Genomic DNA, 21,451 nt, shown 5'->3' on the forward strand with positions numbered 1-21,451 from the left:
TCTCCCTGGATTATATTTTGAACGATTTTACCTACATAATCAATGATACTTAATGGCACTTCTTGCCTTTTTTTCTATGTAATTTATTTTACTAATTATTAAGAAACATGTACTGTCTGCCTTTTTATTTCGTATGTGTATTTGAACATGACTTAAAAATATTGTATGGTTCAAAAGTAGCGAAAAATTCTGTGGAGTGGTTGCTTAGTAGTGTTGCTTTTATATTTCTCTAATGTTCATGCTCATGAGATTGTTCATCAAGAAAAAGGAGTATGATTATTTCAATTGTATATATTGAAGTATTTCAGAAACTGGACGCTACACAATAGTAATATGTGAACAGAATATTTCATTTTTGAGTATGTCTACATTTTTTTTCACACTTTAATTGAACAAATTAATTTACTACCTGATCAAAACTTTCATGATATCCAATGCTTAAACTCTGTCCGACTTCAGTTTACTGCAAGTGAATGGGTATTACTGATATTACTCGTCTTGAGTGTGTTATCTGTCCTCGTATGTGTCAATGCTTATTGCCTCTATTTTGCGTAATAGCTGGAATGCATAAAGATGAATTGGGCTTTTGTAATGGTGTAGAGAGTAGGGATGAAATAGAATTCATAGGTAGTATGAATTTCTTACCAATCAATAACCAGATGAAGAACTGGTGCTTGACTGAGGTACTACCTATATAGTCATAAAATCTGAGTGTCCATAAATCATCTCTAGGCTACCCAGGTGACAGCATCTGAATTAAGTGTCGAGCTCTTAGAGAGCGTGAAGGTTAGGTGTTACGAGGTTTTAACCCCTTTAATCCTTTCACTGCTGTGGACGTACTTTTTCGTCGTCCCTGCCATGCGGTCAGCACTTTTGCCGAAGCACTCCGAAAGGTTGCTAATCCGGGACCCGGAATCCTCGACCAACTCACCCACGCAGGACCGTCTCATCGACCCTACCAGCTGGGGGGGGCCTACCTCCCAAAAAGTGACCGCTCTGACTGCAATTTGAAAATCAATCAATCAATCCGATCATCAAAAAATAATTACTTGCATTGCACTCCAGCCAAATAGGGAATCAAGTATGTCTTTGAGCCGTGTTTCTGTGATGAAAAATAATGATTTTGTTAACTTTGCTAAATTGGCCATTTTCCGGTTGTCCGCAGCCACGTTTTTAGCAAACTTAACAAAATCGTTATTTTTCGTCGCAGAAACACGGTTCAAAGACGTACTTGATTGTTTGATTGGCAGGAGTGCGATGAAAACAATCATTTTTCGATGATCGGATGGATTGAGGTTTTCAAAATGAAGTCAGAGCGGCCACTTTTCGGGAGGTAGGCTGGTAGGGTCGAGGAGACGGTCCTGCGTGGGTGAGCTCATTGAGGATAGGGTCGCGGATTAGCGACCATTCGGAGGGTGTACCACACCAATCCTAAAAGTACCTGCTCCATGGGCCCATGAAATGTATTTTAACCTTTTTGCCGCATGTGAGGAGTAGGCTTTCGGAGATTGAACAGCAGCGAAAGGGTTAAAATGGTTGAGTGTTACGTTTGAGTGAGTAACTCCTGGAAATATCAGAATTGATTAATGATCTACAAAAATATGATTCCGGAAATTCATAATTGATAGATAATGTGAGTCTTCCCAGCTTATTGACCCCTCCCATCCTTTCTACCTATCCCTCTTGACTTTCTCCCTCCACCCAAGGTTTTGGTGGGAGGTGTGAGTGATTGGAATGGTGCAGTTATGTTTGGTTTGTGTTGAATGCGAGAGCCTAGGTTTAGTTGGCTGAGAATCATAAAAAGAAGTGACATAGTTTTCCCATGAAACCCATTCCAAGTGTGTTGTAATCTCCTCCGATATCGATAAATATATGTATGTATTAGGCGACAGGCATTCCCTAAAGGTGCTCTTCTCTATGCTTCTTTCTGCGCGGCTAATTGCCATTGCTGTGAATCAGAGAAAGATAGCATTGAAAGGCAAAAAAACCAAGCGGAGATTACAGTGCGGTCATCACAGACTGAGCAGCGAAGTAATATGGACTGACTACCCTGGGTATTCCAGAAAGAGGGTGCATCAAAGACCAGAGGAGCAACCAGGCTGCTGATGTGCCATTCTCCAAAGAAAGTGAGAGGAACTGCATCAAAGGAGCTGGCCAGAGGTTAGCCAGGATCAAGGCGCTTGGAATTGGAGTCCTGCGTCGTCCACCAGGCCACATAAAGTTATTCCAACAACAGTGTGGTACAGTCCCTAAATGTCCATGCAATTCGCCATTATTCCTGTCCACATCATAAAGTACCAGTTGGGGTGTCCCACAGATTGTGTAGTAATCTCAGTGAATTGTGTGGTTTCCTATTATTTTTTTATTGCCTAAATCGAAAGATTATTACTCCTGGAGTACGTATTTCACGTTTTTAGATTTTTTTAAGACGATATCTATTTTTTGCGATAAAATGAAAAGTGAACATTTTCAAGCCTGCAAAAACGCGACGGCTAAGTAGGAATGATGGGAAAAGTCGGTGTGACGTATTTCTGGTTCCCGCTGCCGCCCTGTGAGGTGACCTTGAGGCTAGGCTTGAGCGCTGATACAACGCAGGCTGCTAGCAGGTAGCTGAGTACCCTGCTAGCAGGTAGCGCTTGGCTTAAATATGGATTATTACTACCTTATCAAACGAAGGAAACTTTCTAACATTAGACAATTTTAATAAGTGATTATTAAGAGATGTTTCCCTGAGCTCTGTGACTCCTGCATGTATTGGTAATCTCAGACGATGTAAAACTCTTATCCTTTCATGTAGAAACTAAGTTCCTGTGACGTCACGTGGAGTGGAATCGCATGGGCGATAATCTGGCCTTTTTCAAATGAGGTTAAAATTGACCGCATTGCCATTCGTCTAAACTGGGATTTCTAAAACCAAATAATTTGTATATTATGAATACACTACTGGTGGGTAAGGAATCGCAATCAACGCCTTTCATTTTCTTCGATGAAGGAAACTACCCTATTGTTCTGGTTCATACTCTATTTGAAACTATACAAGCCAGTGCAATTCAAAGGGTGAAGGTTATGGACTATTTTACCTCCCAAACCTTTCAGCCAGGTGATCGATGTTGAAACATTACAATATACACTTCAAACCAGTGGTGCAACTAAGTACATATATATTTTGGGGGATGGGATGGTGACCCCTTCCTCAAGGAAAACTTTTGAAAAATAACATGCCTTGAAATACATTTTACGTCAGTTTGGCACGAAATGATTTAACTTAGCAGATGCAGCAGTGGCGCCGACTCCATGAGGTCTGAGGGGGCCCGAGCCCCCTCAAAAATTCATCATGGACGTGAGGAAAAAATGTGTCAGGCTAGTCGATTTTCCCCAGAGTGTCCAGATATCGAGATTCGAGTTGTCTGGGTTCTAATGTTGACCATATGACTCCTCTGAAATGCTTTATAAAAACTTTAAACTCACTACTTATAAAATTTCCCGGGGCAAGATCCCAGGCTTGGGCCCCCCCAATATTTTTTGTAATTCAGCATCCCTGAGATGCAGTTATTATTACAGGTCAAAATAGACAATTATAGTTTTTAATATTTTTTTTTATTTCTCTGAGGCTTTGGGAGGGAATCTTTCCCCTCATTTCCCCAAAGTTACGCCACTACTTCAAATTAGGCTGAATGATTGGCCCATGATAAGGAGATAACAAAGCCGTAGATATTCTGGGAAGTCATTGAAAAACCCTGAGAATTTTGAGAGATGGCCTTAAATGTACTCCTTCCAAATGAACATCTTAGCCATAGTGTTTATATCACCATAATATAATATTTATGATCTCCTCCTCCCAATGAAATCCATCGTAATTATTTTTTGCATTGGATAATAGAGTGGTTAATGTGGAGATATTTAAATTTTTCTCTGTTGAAGTTCACTATGAAAACCTGTCAATACTCCTCCAGTGGTTTTATGGCAAAATAAGCAATACCGGAACGCACTTTCCTTAACTATATTTACAATTAACATATTACTCTGTTTTTTATTACAAGTTGCGTCTGCATATTTTAAAATAAATTTTTGTTTTGTTCACGAATATTAGAAATTTTGAGGCACCAAAATTGATAAAAGTGTAATTTGACTATAATGTATCTTCTTAACCAGTGCCGAAACGGCGTTCCCGCACCATGACACGACTGTCTTCGATATAAATGGATATAAAGAGGAAAAACCGACCCCAACCACCCTAACCGATTGTGGCTAATTTAAATTTAAACACCCATGATGGTGTTAGTTAATATTAGCAGCCGCTTTGGCGCTAGAGTAGTGAATAATTTTTTCCTCCAAGAAACAGTTGAGGAACATAATTCAAAGGTGTTATTCGGATGAATTTGAATGAACGTGATCCCTGAAGAGTTCTGAGAGTTTCGATAGCCTGAAGCATTTAAAATGCCTAACTTCACGGAGACATTTGCTGAGGTCAGTATGTAAATGCCAATATTTTGGTGTACATCATAATGAAATATTTTGCATGAATTCATCATTATTGGTCATAAAAAATTGAGGAAATTTTAGTTTGCCCCAAGTAAAAATAATAAGGTTCCACACAAGTAAACTGTATATTTAAAAAGTTGATAACCTTGTACTCTTTTCTCCATTATAGCAAATCCATGCCCAAACTGTGATCGTAATACATCCAGGCTCAAGAAATTTAAGAATAGGCCGTGCATCTGACCTGAATCCTCACACCATGCTTCACGCTGTGGCTAGACGACGATTGACGGGTGGTCCGATTCACCAAGATCATTTGCTACCTCCTGAAGTACCGCGAGTAATTCAGCATGTTTCTTGTCATAAGTCGTTCAAGTAATGCCGCAAATGCTCACATTGACTCGAGAAATGTGTCGTTTTTTTGGCAGTCTTTCTGTCCATATTTAAGTTTTGGGAAAAGCACAAACTGTCTTAAGGCGTTTTACTATTTTTTCCTTTTCTTTCGCTGTATCATTTAATATTTGAGGGTTGGCATGCTCTTTAGCCTTTATTTCTTTATTTTTTTCGGTGAAGACGAAGGAGACTGCCCAAGAAATGGAGGAGTCCCGTCTGCAAGTGAGCCACACTTTGCAATCCTGTCTTCAGTCTGATGGTAGCCGTAGGTACGCGACTCCGCCCCAGCAAATTGCAGCATTCAACCGTCGATCTCAGCCAGAAACTGTGGCTACCTCTGGGGGTGAATTCATAAAGGCAGAAGGAGATTATGTTGTTGGTGATGAGGTGAGATTTTCTGTGTGGCTTCGGTATTTTTGTTAATTGAATTAAAGCAAGCGTAAGTTAGTAATAACCGAATTTCAGTCTTACCTCAATAATGTATCTGAATCATTTTAATCTTTGTCTGCTGTGTAACCACGGTGTTATTTCCCTGAGTTATCTATTATTTATGATGGATTTATTTGCTTTATGGTTCATTGGTAAAGTAAATATGAGCGAACATTTTTTGGTTATGAATGAAAGGAAAGGTAACGTTTGGGATTTGGGACACATTACAACTTAAATGAAAGACAATCGTCCCTGCACACACGTCTGCTTAAAAGCAATGATATAACTCTAGATATTCAGATCCATCTCCAGAAACAGACCCCTCTTTGTGAAAACACTGTCACTTGCAAGCTTTAGTGAGTCTGTGGTTACCATAAAAATGGGTGCAATCTGCTACCTCATTAACCATTTTTAGTTAAAATTTTCAGGGTTAAGATTTAGGAAATGATCAAATGAATTTTGGTGTGTCTTTTTTTCTGTCAGTGATTCTGTGTAGATCCTTCTGCCAATTCAGGTTTCAGTTTGGTGCAAGTTGTTTGATTTGTATAATCATAGAACCTGTTCAGCGCCCAATTTTCATGCAGAATAGAATGAGAAAAAATACTGCCAATTGGAGAGGAGCAGCATGGTCACATGTTCTGAGTAGTGAAGGTTTGCCTCTACACTGGTCCCTTCACACTAAAGTTCCCTTTCTTTGCCTGTACTGGAGTATCTATTGAAGTTGGAATGCTCCAACTCTTATTTGCTTAGTTTCCCTTTTTTCCCTTTGGATAAGCCTGTAGAGTGACATCAACAAACAAGTGTCCAATTTTCTTCCAATTCTTTCTGAGAAATAATTGCATTTGGAGTTAGTCTATTCTGAGTGACCCTCATTGTCTGGCAATGAGGGTCACTCAGATGTAGAGGTAAAATTCCTTATCTGCCTAGTGCCTAGCTAATGGTCAAGGCTTTCATTCCTTTATGGGAAAGCAATCTTTTCCCAGGGCTTAGTAGTTTTTGATTGTGGTATGAGTTTATGTGAAGATTTTATGCAACAGTCAAAAACATTTAAATACAAAAGTAATGAATTATTTATCAGAGTGTATGTATACACCCTGATAAATATTTCATTACATTTGTACCTCAATTGTGTTACTTTTTTATGTTAGATACCTGGTTATTCTAATTACAATTATTTGAAATTATTGTAGTTTTGACCTTTAATGCATGAGTTTCTGTTACACTGATTTCTTGAGAAGTCCATACATATCTCCATGTCTTTTAATGAGGGCAATTTGTCTTTCATACTTCAATCCTGATGAGAGGCCCTTTATGTTGCTGTTACTTTAAAATTATTACGTAAATTATTTATAGTATTACCATTAGATTTATTTGTTTTTTTTCCCAGTGCTTGTATCTCAATCCAGCTGAAGACTTCAATATCCACTTCCCCATGCATAGAGGGGATTTACACATTCACAGTGGCCCAGGTGGTTCCCTGACAGCAGTTCTAGCCAATTTGGAGACCATTTGGAGTTGGGCTATTCAGCATCGTTTGGAGGTCCCCATCAAAGACCTAAAGGTAAGTTATTGTTAGTAGGTTCAGAGTTTATTGTAAGAATAATGTTTTCTGTACTGGAATATTTACGCTTATCCCTTGGTTTTGCACAAAGTATTTTGGCTCTGTGCATACAATTAATGGTTCTTTTATGTTTTCATAGTAAATTGCATAAAGGCAAAAATGGATTTTTAAGTTCTGAATAGGAAAAAAGCTACAGTATTTTCTTTTTTATTTCAGGCTTAAAAGATAATGCAATCAAAACTGGGAAAAATAAATTTCATTGTATTTTAGATACAAAATAGTAATTACTATGAGCTATTGTCTTTTCAATACAAAATACTGTAGTGATGCCAAAATAATCTCGTAAAATGTTTGTGAACTGAAACTCAATTTTTTCAATACTGAAAATTAAAATGTATGTATTATCATTAAACTCCTGTCTTTGTGATTAAAATGTGGTAACTTCATGATTCAACATGAATTTATTGAATAAATCCTTGGTTTTAATGTTGCCTTTCATCGTCATGTTCCAGCATTATGGTGCTATAGGTCTCAAATGCCTTTTTTTTACCTTACATCAGCATGTAACATCGAATCATAGGTTTTGCAAAAAATTCTTACGTAAGTAATGGAATCTAATAAAAAGTTACCAAGGAAGGCATAAAAAAATAGGTGTTGTTGATCAAAGAGTGATTTGCAAAATTGTCACTTTTAACTTAATAGGTTTATATTTCAGGAAGATACAGCTGTACAACAAACGCAAAAATGGCCATTTTGATGAGCTATGGGAAACCATAGTCAGCGGGTTGTGTAGTATAAATTTCACTATTGTTTAAGAGTCATAAACTTGTGTCAATTTTGATATTTTTGCTGGTATGAAGTACAATTTTTGTGTCAGCAGGGATTTTTCGTCAATTTATTTCCCAAATATTCATTGAAATATGGTAGATTTAGTATCTTGTTTCCAATCCCTAACCTTGCGTTCACCGGAGATCTTTTACCATTAAATATTCCCTCTGTATCTCACATGAGCAAACCCGTTAATATTTTTGGTTCAGTGCAGAGATTTTGTTTTTAGTCATTGATATTTGTTGTACTGAAGTGACGATGTTGTGGTTAAGACATAAGATGCATAAAAGATCATTATATCTTAATCAGACACTGCTCTATTTATAACTGCTCTACCTTTCGATTTGATCATGATACACATTTCATTAATTGAATACATTTTCTTTTTATGTACCTGTTAAATGATTTTAGTCTTCATTTTGGTCTCAGATGTTCATGATCGTATGTTTTCTTATCCTCATGTAGCATTATCGAGCTGTGCTAGTCATCCCTGATATATACAACCGTCAGTACCTCAAGGAATTGACAACTCTACTTTTAACTAAGATTGGGTTTGGAGCATGCTTCCTTGTTCAGGTAATAGATTTAATTTTCAGTGTTATATAAATTATGCACTCTGTTATAATTTCATGCTAATCATTCATTATTGAGTGATAGTTGTACTTCCAATGAAAATAGTTTGAAAATTGGGCCAATATATAAAGGTCCAAGGACCCTATCATCAGCCTCAAGTATGCCTCAAAAGAATGCATAAGTTTTTGACCAGAAAAATGAAAGGCCCTGTTGGAAATTTAACGTGACATCAGCTTGGCAAATGAATGCTTAGAAGGTCGCCCATAGGTTAATAATCCATTAATGTCCAAGTTCTACGATTTCTTCTTTTTCCTTTGGCCTACACCCCTTCTCATAGATTCTTCTATGGATACTTATTCAAAAATCCTTCTCATACTATCCTTTCCTATATTCTTCAGAAGCTCTTGCGGGGTGTCCAACCCCATGCTCTCTTAGACATCATATCATGGAGGGCTCTCTTGATTTCCACATCTGAAATCTCTGGCCCAAGATCATCATCCTCCATTGCCCTTTTATCCTCTATGTTCAATCTTTCTGGTCAGTTCTTGCTGTCATACAGATGCTCCACATACTCCTTCCATCTACACTGAACATCTGATCCTCAGGTTGCCTAGTTAGCATCATTCCATTTTTAGCCTTAATTTTTGGCATTGGTCTATTTTGCCTTTATAGCATTTTAATCTGTAACTCTTTCCGACAGTTTTAATAGGTGATTATAAAGACATGTTTCCCTTAGCTCTGTGCCTCATGCATGCATTGGTAACCTCAGACGATGTAAAACTCCTATCTACTCATGTAGAAACTAGGTCCCTGCGATGTCACGTGGAGTGGCATCGCATGGGAACCAATCCGGCCTTTTTCAAATGAGGATAAAAATTGACCATTGCCATTCATCTAAACCGGTATTTCTAAAACCAAATAATTTGTATATTATGAATGCACTAATAGTGGGTAACGAATCGCAATCAATGCCTTTCGTTTTCTTTGATGAAGGAAACTACCCTATTATTACAAAATGTAAGAATTGTCTTGACTGTAAACTTATAGATGGCTCATACAGCATGTTCCTGTGCCTCAGCTTTTAACTGTTTTTTTATCTAAAGAATATAACCTTAACCACAAAAAATTGTGGATATTTTTGGTGTTTATGCTAAAGTTGTGAGCAAATGGGGAGAAAATAAAGCCCATAATTCCCATCTGCCTACTTAGCTAAATTTTTGGTGCTTTTTCAATCGCAGTAATGTTGTCAGATTGATGATTAGTAAGATTCTCTCAATGCTGCGAACATGGGGACAAAGGCAGCAAAGATATCAGTTCTGTCTGGAGACATCAATCCTCAATTAATGTGGTGGTGGGCTGTTTGAGTGCAGCATGAAATTTTGCCAATTTCAGAGAGATTTTTAATATACTTATTGAGCACTGAAAAGAAAATAGACATGGCTTTAATTTCTTCTTTAGCTTAAACTGTCAAATACTGCCATGAAAAAAAATTGGAGGACAATCCTCTCCACTGTAAAACAATTCAGTGGCAGTATATTTCATACTTTACTCTACTGCTAATTCAGTGAATGCAATGAATTTATGAAAAGTATTCTATTCCAGCTATGTGTGAGTTCTCATTTCATTATTATTGTTGTTATCATCAGTTCATTACTGTAGCATTATAATTTTGGGTCTACTTTAGGTAACATAACATAACATAGCTTTGAGATAGTGATGTATGTACATATGTTATAAATGGAAATGAAAACTGTCAATAACTTTAAGTATAAAAGTTGTCATGGAAAAAACAATAATGGGTTGTTGTTGATTTTGACGGAAGATAGAGGACATGGAAGTTTCATAATTTTTGTACATCAAAAGATTAAGATGAAGAATAAAGAAAGTAAATAAACTGTAAGCAGTGATAAGAAAATTACATAATTCTATCCCTGTTCACTGTACATAATTCTATCTGTTTTCCTGTTCCCTTTCAGGATCATGTGGCTGCCACTTTTGGTGCTGGGCTTGGTTATGCCTGCGTGGTGGATGTTGGAGATCAAAAAACATCTGTTTCTTGTGTGGAGGATGGCATTTCTCATAGGAGTACTAGGGTATAAAAATCTGTCTCTTTCCTAAATTTATAAGCACAATCCTTGTGTTTTCTTTATTATTAAATTTAATGTAAGACAGAAACTATGGGTCTGGTTGTCAGAAACTTATGTATGTGTATTTTACTATGGTTCAATGCTAGTTATAGCTTTCTAAGAGTGAAGGGATCATTGTTAGTGGTGTTTGGATGTAGACACCTTCATATAGACTAATATTTATTTACATGCTAACTTCAATTTATTCTTATTACAGTTACGGATGGATTATGGTGGTGGCGACATAACACAGACATTTCATTGGCTCCTACAGAAATGTGCTTTTCCATATCGACAGTGCAATCCCAGTAATAGATTAGATGGATGGTTATTGCACCAACTGAAAGAAAATTTTTGTCACGTTGACTTGGTAAGTTTCTGACTCAATTCACATCAGGGCATTATGAGAAGAAACGTAAATTAATACAGTATGTAACATAGATTTTAAATTTATTGTAATTTTATCAAAATATTCTACTTCTTTTAATATTTAGGATAACTGTGGACCCCAGGAAAAATCATTTTATGTTAGACAGCCTTCCGTTCCAGTTCAGAAGTTCACTTTGCAGGTTTGATGATCTATTTTCTCTTTTATTTGTGCATCATTTTGGTGTTAAAATGTTTCCCTTTCTTTTTTCATTAGATTCTGGTTTCATTTTCCTTAAAATTCCAATGACCTGCCATTATTTTAATTTCATTTTATTTTAGGTGGCTGATGAATGCATAATTGCTCCCCTTAGCCTGTTTCAACCAGAATTATTTGGTGTTACTGGTATCAAAGGAACACATGTACAGAAAAGATCTACTGGCGACCCTGAAGATCCTCATGATGAAAGCTATTTAAGAGAAACCAGTGTAAGATTTTCAAATATATTTACAAAGATACTCTTTCCCTGCGTATGTGAGCACTGAATGATTCTTGGGCTTCTGTTCTGGGTAAAAACTCCATCATTGCGAATGTTTCGAAGAGAGTTTTTGCTCATCTTCTGGGAGTCTGATGCAGGGATTGATAACCAGGCACATGTACAAATGTCGAGTGTTCTAGCCAGATTTCATTGTTGGATGTGCCTAATATGATTGGGTTTCATGATTGGCAGAGGTGGAACCCTTGGTCTTGGTTAAAACTTTTTCTTTTCTTCAGCCGGATCTTGATAGTTTCTTTCTCCCCTCGGAAATCTGTTCCCTGCATCATACTGCTGTGGAGACAATGAGCAATGCTCTCTTCGAAACTTTGGTGATGATGGACTTCTTAAATATATAGTTTACGTGTGTGGAACCTTATTATTTTTACTTGGGGCAAACTAAAATTTCCTCTATTTTGTATGACCAATAATGTATAATTTGTATAATCAAAACAAATATTTCATTGTCCACTACTGCATCTAATATTAATTACCGTTATGGTTGCTATAAAGAGTTTTTAACTTATTTATGGATTGATGTCGAAGGAAAATTATTCCTTAAATTTACATTGAGATGAATGAAAACATTTTACATATTATTTAACAGCACAAAAGCGTAGCTGCACTGTGTGAGGGGAAAAATGCAATTATCTGCTCAAACGATTGTTTTTCTCCTTCACTTGCATATTTCTAATTGTTCAATCCGGGATCAATATGGTTTTCAGCGTCGTTTTAGCGTACAGCATAGCAGGTATATATAAATACTGTATGTTTGTCCAAAGGGGGCTCTCCATCAGATTGCTGACCTTTCACCTCTTGTTGGTGCCTCATGCATCCTCCATGCCATTTCTGACCTCCACATATTTTTGTTACCTTTGTTAAAGCAAGCTTAGTATAGAATGTGGAGAAGAAAGAAAGTCTCAGCGGAAGAATAAATGGCTGTGGTGGTCCGGAACTTTATACTTAAACTCTATAAAAGGCTCTGTAAATACCTATGAGGTATACTTTTAGCACCATATTTCTGCTTTAACTATCATTGCAAAACTTTGCCTTAGCAATGTTGGTGCGGAGGCTTTAGGATATGGTGTGGGAAAAATTATTGCCTGTATTTGTTATTTTATGCAGTTTTATAACCTCCTAACACTAAATGGACTTATTTTGCTATTAATTGAATGATAAGTAAAAATATCTGAAAATTGTGATTAGATATTTTAAAAATTGCTTTAATTTGCTGTAGTACCTAATATGAGAAATTGAATGACCCCTTTCTCTTAATTTTTTTTTGTTTTGAGGTTACCTCCTTTTTCGAAAATACTAGTTTGTTTTATTTTAAATAGATAAGACTTGTTATTTTAAATAATATTTTATGATCACTTTTGTATTAAAGCTTATTAGTGGAATGTGTCCATTTCTGATGCCTCCTGAAAGACATAAAAATGCATTTGAATGAATTTTTATTGATAAGTATTGGTAAAAAATGGGAATGAAATTTATCGCTAACCCTTGTGGCTGTTCTGCTTTTAGAGGAGGGGTGCCAAGGAGGCAATGGAGGCAGGTGGTGGTGTTTCGGTGGGTGGTGAGGCTGTGGGTGGAGCAGGGGGTGGGGGTGATGGTGGCCAGGGAGGCGACGGAGGTGGAGGGGGCCTGGAGGAAGACATTGTTGTGGACAACATGGAGGGAGGGGGGGCTGGCGGTGGAGGTGCTGGAGGCAGGGATGGTGATGGACCTTTGGAACCTGATCCTGGAACTTTGTTGGGATTGGATCAAGCTGTTATCCAGAGCATAGATCGCTGCTGTAAGTTTTAGGCGCTTAAATTCATTGGAGAAAACTAGGCACTGTTCCATTTATAAACCTTTTGCTGCTATGAACATATCTGGTATGGTCTAACGGAAGGCTGCTTTGAAAGAACCTTGTCATTCTCCCGGTATCGTGCCATGGACTAGGTTTCCCTTTCCCATACCCTCACACCTTCCGGGAAGAAGTGCAGGTATCTTATCCCCAGACCATTAGTTAGTCACACTTTTCCCTGTACTTTTTTAGATAAGTGTCTCATTTCCTAGAAATTAATGGAGTATATTTTCCCACGTACTAAGCCCTTCACTTTTCTGCCACATGTGACGAGTAGCTTCCTGGACAGTCAGCCAATTTGGAATTTACAACCTTAGAAATCTCACTGCATTAGTGTTAAGTGGAACTAAGACTTTGCATTGGTCAACTTACCTCAGTTACATGATGTTTTCCATTGGCCACATTCATATACTATGCTGATCAAAATATTGCTTCAAATTGGTGTAACAACATTAAAAATGAAAATGATTGAATCACTGATTTTTTTATAATCTTATTGTGTTACCCATAGTCACGTGTTGCTAATTCTCTAAAGCATTGTTCATTGGGGGTATTCATTTTTTCTGTTTTAGCTTCTGATGACCTTAAAAGGAAGATGTACAGCTGCATTCTTGTTGTTGGGGGTGGCATGAAATTCAAAGGCATTGGGATGTGGCTCAAGAGCCGGTTGTCTCTCCAGATCCCTTACATGTACAGAGGAGGTGAGTTAATGAAAATAATTTTTTTAGTACGTAATTTATTTTCATACCTGATTTTTAGTTACAATCTTAATTCATAGCTAATATCTGTATTACACCTTTGTATTGTATTGTATGCTTAGAAAATGCTATTTATTAGAGGAACTTCTTTTCACCTATTTTAAAATTTAACTAGTGATGGGTCGGTTCGATTCCTCGATTCTTGACCAAGAACCGGAATCGAAAACGAGTACTTGCCAAGGTGAAAAATCGATTCCGATTCCAGTAGTACTTCAAACAACAAAATATACGACCGCATTTCCAACAGTCATTTGAATTTTCGTGCCACGTAATCGTAATGACAAAATACATATCTTCTAGGGATGTGCGAGTACTCGAAAATTCAAGTCGATCGAGTATTTGGTACTCGACTCGAGCGTTTCGAGTAGCATTACGAATGTCGAGTCGAGTAATTAAGCTTACAGAGCTTTCGAGGCTAGTGGGTCCAGCAATCTGCCGACAGGAAGCGCTATCATGAAACTCATGTAATAATGCAGTTTTTAAAGCCGATAAGTCATTCTAATGCCTTGGCCAGGTAGTTTCAGCTTGCCGAATACACTATAGTTGTCGACGTGGGCGCCGAATACCTTTACGCGTTTACGCCAGCCGTGGCGGCCGATCGTCTTCCTACCCGGCGCACACTGGTCCGAAATCGGAAAAAGCTGGAATAAAGTCCAAAATGACCTTTTTGGGAATAGAGGCTTGAAACGTAGCGTAAATAATCATAAATCATTACCAGATATAGATTTATATGCCATTTTACATATATACGAAACTTTAGGGAGATACAGAGGCCCAAACATGACCAATTTTTCAATGCCATGCGAGATATCGTTTTTTCAAAAAAAATTTTTGAATTTATCCAAGTGTTTTTGCGTTGGTATGAGTTTTATGGAACAAAAAACGAAACATTCCTTTGATCTGGTACTTTGCCTATACTTTCAATGACTTTTGAAGATTTTGGCTCTCATCTGTCTGGTTTTACGACGCAAAATGGCCGACCCGTTTTTCACGTGAAATTTGATATAAAGTAGACATTATCTTTCGTTTACGAAAAATATAACTCGGAAAATTTGAACCACAATATAAAGTAGAGATTTGTAAAGAGTTCTAATTAGAAATCTTGGAAAAAAAAAGTCTACGACGAAGGAAACAAGAGCGATTTTTCAATCGCGCGTCAAAGCTCAGCTACACGCCGCGGAACTCTAAAGGCCGTTTTACACGGTGCACAGAATAGCGCAGGTTAGAGCTGCATTAATTTCTAAAATGGCGTGGAATTGTGCGAATGCATGAACGAAATTAGAACAGGGGCTATTTTGCCGTCTCGCATCCACGCATTCTCGCATGTGTTCAAGCAATTCACCGCTTTACACGACGCAATTTTGATTGCGCCTTCACACGTACGTCAGACTGCGCAATTCCGTGTACCGTGTAAAACGGCCTTAAGGCTCGGTAATTGAGGCCGATTTTTCAAGGTATTAAAAATATTAGTTTTGAAAATCGTAATTTAAAGCATGGATAATCGTCTTCATTGACTTAAAACACTAAACTGAGGATGTTAAAAAGGATTATGTGTAGATCGACTTGAACAATTAGCGCATTACTCAAGTGAAAATACTAAAATTGGATATTTTTCGGAACTATCCCACGCATAAGATATATGCCCCGGGTATTGAAGTAAAGTGAAGAGATTATTTCAGCATGCTTAAGAGAGAGAAAAATGAAGTGTTTCCGTGAAAGCTAACAACCGATACCCTTTTTCCCTTTCCAACTTCGCCGAGGTGAGTCGCGCGGAAGGGGTAGTTTTCACACCACAAGGCTCTTTTAGCCTTTTTTATTACTGCGTCCGTCGGATGTGATATTAATTAGTAGCGTTTAGTTTTTATCTTGAACTTAAAAAAAGCAAGTGATTTTTAGGTTGATTAAATGACGTGAGAAGTATAGAATTTTTTTAGATCTACAAAACTAAAGTTTAGTTCTTTAGTTCGTTCGCTTCGTCCACTTGAATTCCAAGAAGATTCAAGTTAAAAAAAATCGTTGATATAATTTTTAATAAAAATTCCAAAGTCTCCATAATCTTGCAATTTTGGCAGGAAAGTACTTGCCCAATCACACAAGTGTGTAGCCAAAGGCAATTTTCTGCAGGCAGTAATACTGAAACGTGGAGATGTCACAACCTGCTGGCTGAGTATGTAGAATAATTGGTTTTTCTGCTTGAGAATTTGAAAGGGCCAAATATTACATGATATATATGTAGTATGTAATCTCTTTTACAGCTATGAAAATTTCTGTACTCAGGGCTCTCCCTTGTAGTTTGGATACATATATATGGTCGGCATATTATGAGTGTCAATATTCTAAAGTAATACCTATCATGTAACACCACTTTTCAGGTATTTTCTGTTTTGAAATTTAGCTATTATATTTTAATTACATAGTGATGATGTGAAAGATGCTTCTGTCAACTGACCCTTTTATAGAGTGATATTTTTTAAAATGGTTTTCTAGTTGCCTGGAATTAAGTCATATTTTTCTTGGAGCCTATGGCATCAGAATCGATGGAATCGGAATCGGTAGAATCGGAATCGAAATGTCAGAATCGGGATCGGAATCGATAAAATTTTGGAATCGACCCATCACTAAATTTAACCCAAAGCTGCTGGATTTAAGTAAATTCAGAGTGGTCACTCTTCGTTGCTCAAATTAATTCTAATTTGCCTTGAGAATTAATGTGCCCATACTGGCACCTCAGGCAGCGAGTGGAACATTTTCCCATGTACCTGTTGTGGCACGCCTGGTGTTCAAAGTATAATGTCCTTACTGTGCAGTTTTTATGTTCATAACTTCTGAATCAAGCCTCCAAGCAATAGTTTAATTGGATAAAAAAAGTGAAAATTTTCCCCAAATACTAGTTAAATAGTGTTATAGAAGCTGTATGGGAATATGCTATTAAAAGTTTTCTCTATTTGGTATCATGTCTATACACGGGTGGCAAGTCTGTTAGGAAGCTCTCTCTCTAGGGCCAACAATTATTAGAGATTAAATGAAACCTTGATTTTATTGAAAGGGACTATTATTTAGATGAATTGATGAACTACCAAATGGTCATTAATGCAAAATTCGGATGCAGATTCTTGACTTCAATTGCAGGTGGTATAACCTAAATTATGTATACCTTGTAAGGTTGCCACCTGATTGTTGTGCCATGGAAAACCAGCATCAAAAATAGCAGTGCCATGATTCATAATATTTTATTTTATGTTTAAAAACAAAATACGTTTTGTGGCAGTAGTTAAGGATTTGGCTTGTGGCTATCAGATGCTGGTTGCACATCCTCTTGTCCACGAGTTCACCTGCTTTACCCTGGGTTTTGCATAGAAAAGCACCTGTTTTTTGTTTTGACACTGTGTGTTGGGCAGGACACAATAATTTTCGTTTATCTCCTATTTCTGATTCAATTACCAAGTCAAAAATGTCCGTGAATAGAGGTTTTTCTATGTGTAGAACAAATTCCTATTGATAAAGACTTTTAAGACCAATTATGGATAGGATACATGAGAACTTTTTTCCCATTATGTATTCCATGGTTAATAAAGCATTTCTTATCATGGTCCTTTTTTGTGGACATTTAAATTATTTTGGTTTAGTTAATTTAGAATGACATTTAAGAATTACAGAAACTGAGGACATTTGTTCAAACCCATATTTTGCTAATCAAATAAGTGTTAATGCTTCATTGATAATGCCATACCTTCCATATGCCCATGCAGCTGTTTTCATTGTGTTGAATTTTTGTTTTTATAATTTTATGAACATAGTAATTACTCAGTACGTTTGATTTTGTGTTTTATTTAAAGAACAACTTGATGTGATCACACAACCCAAAGATATGGATCAGCAGATCACTGCTTGGAAAGGTGCTGCTATCATGTCTTGCTTGGAGCCAGCACATGAGTTGTGGATTAGGCCGTCTGAGTGGTCTCGATTCGGAGTAAAGCTGCTGCGAGAAAGGGCTCCTTTCATGTGGTAAAAATTTCATGTTTTGCTGTGTAAGAAATAATTGCTGTTGCTCTTTGTGAAAGAAGAGCAGTATTGGAGATTGCTCCCTCTCTAAATGTTATCAGATCATCCTTGATGTGCCAAAAGTAGCAGATAGAGCTGCCAATTTTGGAATTCTTGATGCATAATTAATCATGCAATACATAAGGGTTGCATCTCATGGTGTCTCTTTCATATTGTGATTTTTGATGATTGAAAGAGTATTTAAAGTTTGATTTATATGCTATGCTGCCAAAATTCTGTCTAAGAATCTCCTACGAAGCAAGGAAATGCTGTAGAAAGGATCCATCAGCATTTTGTCCTGCTCTGGACTGCAGAATAATATCTTTTGGTAAGGTTTTATCTTGTCTTGGGGGTTCATTCGATAAGGTAGCCTTGTTCAGCATTCTTTGAAACCCTTTTTAATTGAAATTACATTTAGTTTACGACTTTCCTTTATCCAAATTATCTGGTGGTTTTATTCTCATTTCACATTTGTCTTTTTTGTGGCCCTATCATTCTGTCGTTGTTGGAATGACTTTCCTAAACATAATATTTGGAATAATAAATAGATTAAATTCATTGGGGCCTTTGTGAATGGTAATAATGGTGAATTAAGGGATTAAGTTGATCACTGATTGCAAATGAGTTACTGGTTTAATAATTTCATTGTGTGTACTCAAGTCTATTCAAGAACAGATGTATGAATAAAATTAATTTATTATCAACCAGTTGCTTCTAAATGGTCAAGCATGGCATTTTTTTACTTTTTCAAATCTGTTATACTTGTATTTACTAGAAAAAGTTCAAAAGATATAATTTACTGAAGATAGGTTGGGCAGAGATGAGATTGAGTGTTTGAGATAAAAATTCTTTTATTGTGCCATTTAAAGTCGAAGGGGATCAAGCGGGAAGTTTGCCACTGCTATTATGAAGCCCCATTAAACATGTCTTCCTTTAGTTAAACAAATTGAGGCAATATATTTTTTTATAAAATCAGCAAATATCTATGGTGTAAAATTGGAATGGATCATCAGGGTTTTTTTTATCCTTCTTTCTCTAAATTTGGTTAAGCACAACATGGAATTAGTTTTTTCATCATGACATTTGCATTTCAAGAAAACTCTGCTGTTATTTCAAAGAAATTGCATCAAATACTCATCCCAATCATTCCATCCATTTCTTGCTATTTGTTGGTGTAAGCAACAGCGTATGCTCTCAGAATATTTTGAGCAGGTTCTAAGTAACATGGATGTAAACTGTCTCTAATATTTTTTGTGTACAAAATCACTGATCTCAATGTAACACCACTGTTAATTGGTAGGTCTGTCAATGTGTATTAAATGTGTCTTTATTTGTTTTGTATTGTATTCATCTTGAATTACCTCCCATGAATCATTTTTGTGCTTATTTAAAGTGCTGCTCCTTTAGAAACAAGCACTATTTTATTTCAGTCATTATTGTGTGCCTGCCAAGCTCAAATTTAGGATGTTCCCTTAATTATCTCATCAATCTCAGATGAGAACTTTGCTCTTGGTTATACTTTAACCTGGGCATGGTTCAGTAGTGGATGACTACAGTTGGCTCACACAAATATAGGTGTCCCTGGAAGCATGGCTTACCCATCATTCACTAAGAACTTGGATTACTAGAAGATATTTGGGAACATCTTTTAGGTGATAAGCTGAATACTTCCCTCCCAAAGAAGTGGTAATTTATTTAATTAATTCATTTTGCCCTGTTGGCAGCGTGAATAGGCAATGGTATTCCCTGTTAGAATGATAATCATTGAATTTTTTATACATTTTTATTTTTGCCCTGGGGAATCAGCCCTTCTTATAGCCAGAATTCTCCCCAGGCTTTCCCTGTTGTGTTAGACGGCCATATTTTGATGTCACTCACAGACTTTTTTGACATATTATATCATTTGAAGTTGCATGGATATGATACTGAAAATGAGTAATCTCAATTCTTTAAAGCTTTTTCTAAATTTAGTTTACTTTATCACCAGCTAATTTTGTGTCAAGAAAGCTGTCTGTAACAAATTTTTTCAAGATTTTAGAATTTTGTTGTAGCATTACCTGGTTTCCATCACATTTTGTGCTTCCAATTTTAAATCATTGCACGCAGGGCAAGTACGTATATGGAGGCATTACATGTTATAAATTGAGCTTCGTCCTTTATTTTAAAGTAAATTAAATTTTAACATTAATTTTAACTACTATAACTCATCTTCAGGTGAAGCATTTGTATTGAAAATTTTTGATCATGTCCAGGATGTACTGTTTTGGGTATTTAGCTAGCATATGACATCCTATTTTGGCCTCAGAGTTGTTTAGTTACTTGGAGCACAAAATACTATTCTGCTTTATCCGTTGTGGGAGACCAGAATATGGAAAAGAAATAAATGGCTTGATGAAGAGTTCATGTGTTTGATGCATATTTTCCCCTAATCATATGTTGGTCTGCATTCAAAAGAAGTCATGGAAACACACAAGGTAAGTAATCTCACTAATCACTCTATTTTTGTGATGCATTGCTGCACCTTTTAGACTTGTTCACTCGAATCTAATAAAAACAGAGTCAACATTTACACATGTTTATACATAATTGGTTGATAGAATTGATGATTCTTCCTATAATTTTCTTGATTATATTTGAGTCCTCTTCATATATGTATCTCTGTGTGGGAGTGTGGTGGGCCAGTGGTTTGAGCTTTGTGCTTTTAAATTTAAGTGTCTCAAATTTAAGTCTCGACATATCCCTAAACAAAAATCCCTTGAGGTTGCCCAGGGAAAGCAACTAACCCCCCTATCCCTTATGTGTGAATTTCACACCCGTTTTGCTATATCTGGTATGATATCTACCCTCACCTACCTTAATAATCTTGTGAATGTACTCATCATATACTATAAGGATACTTTTGCTTTATTAATGCACGTAGTATTAGCCCGTCAGGGTCTACGCTCGACTTACATTCTTGATTCTCACTCTATCAGTCTTTTCTTTTAGCTTTTTGGCTGTATTTTTTATTTTATTCTCAAACCAACAAATACAGCTTGTATTGGCCATTTTAAATCAGGTTGTTTAACAAATTTAACAATTACACGTGCATGAACAACCATGCCCTGGAGAGGGGAAACCTACCCAGGTGGGACTTGAACCCGCGACCTCTTGTTTGGCAGACAAGAACTTAACCTCGCCGCCACAGAGGCCGGCAATTGAGGCTGTATAGACTAAATCTAATCTTTTTTCGCTAACATCAAACACTCCACTTCTCGTAAAGGGATTTCTTCTGCCTAATCAGCTTGATATTTTGTAAGATCCTATTCACATAGGAATATATTGGAGAAGTCATGGTTGCTCTTCCCACTATAATTTCAAGCACTCTCGAGTTGACACAATGTAGGCTAAATGTTATGGTTTGACACAATGTTAGCAGTGATGGCTTGTTTAAAATAGACTTCTCGAAAAGTGTATTCACCTCGTGCACCTGAGCAGGGCAGACATGAGCAGCGACCAAGAAATTCAAAGGA

At 36.8% G+C, this 21,451-nt stretch overlaps 1 protein-coding gene across 1 annotated transcript; it reads left to right on the forward strand.

Annotated features, from left to right (window-relative positions):
• The first annotated feature begins 4,352 nt into the window (after positions 1-4,352).
• LOC124159293 (actin-related protein 8) lies at positions 4,353-20,337 on the forward strand. Its single transcript, XM_046535012.1, has 12 exons — positions 4,353-4,467; positions 4,652-4,819; positions 5,053-5,259; positions 6,689-6,862; positions 8,156-8,266; positions 10,240-10,356; positions 10,607-10,759; positions 10,884-10,958; positions 11,098-11,244; positions 12,816-13,086; positions 13,713-13,841; positions 17,735-20,337. Exons 1-12 carry the CDS (start codon positions 4,438-4,440, stop codon positions 17,905-17,907), a joined length of 1,755 nt encoding a protein of 584 aa, XP_046390968.1. The 5' UTR covers positions 4,353-4,437; the 3' UTR covers positions 17,908-20,337.
• The last annotated feature ends 1,114 nt before the right edge of the window (positions 20,338-21,451 follow it).

This window comes from Ischnura elegans, chromosome 5, assembly GCF_921293095.1.
Source record: "Ischnura elegans chromosome 5, ioIscEleg1.1, whole genome shotgun sequence".
Taxonomy (NCBI): Eukaryota; Metazoa; Arthropoda; class Insecta; order Odonata; family Coenagrionidae; genus Ischnura; species Ischnura elegans.

Coding starts and splice junctions, on each gene's coding strand:
- LOC124159293 (XM_046535012.1), top strand. CDS start 4,438: ATGCCTAACTTCACGGAGACATTTGCTGAG. Junction 8,267..10,239: donor GAGCATGCTTCCTTGTTCAG/GTAATAGATTTA, acceptor GTTCCCTTTCAG/GATCATGTGGCTGCCACTTT. Junction 13,842..17,734: donor CCCTTACATGTACAGAGGAG/GTGAGTTAATGA, acceptor TTTTATTTAAAG/AACAACTTGATGTGATCACA.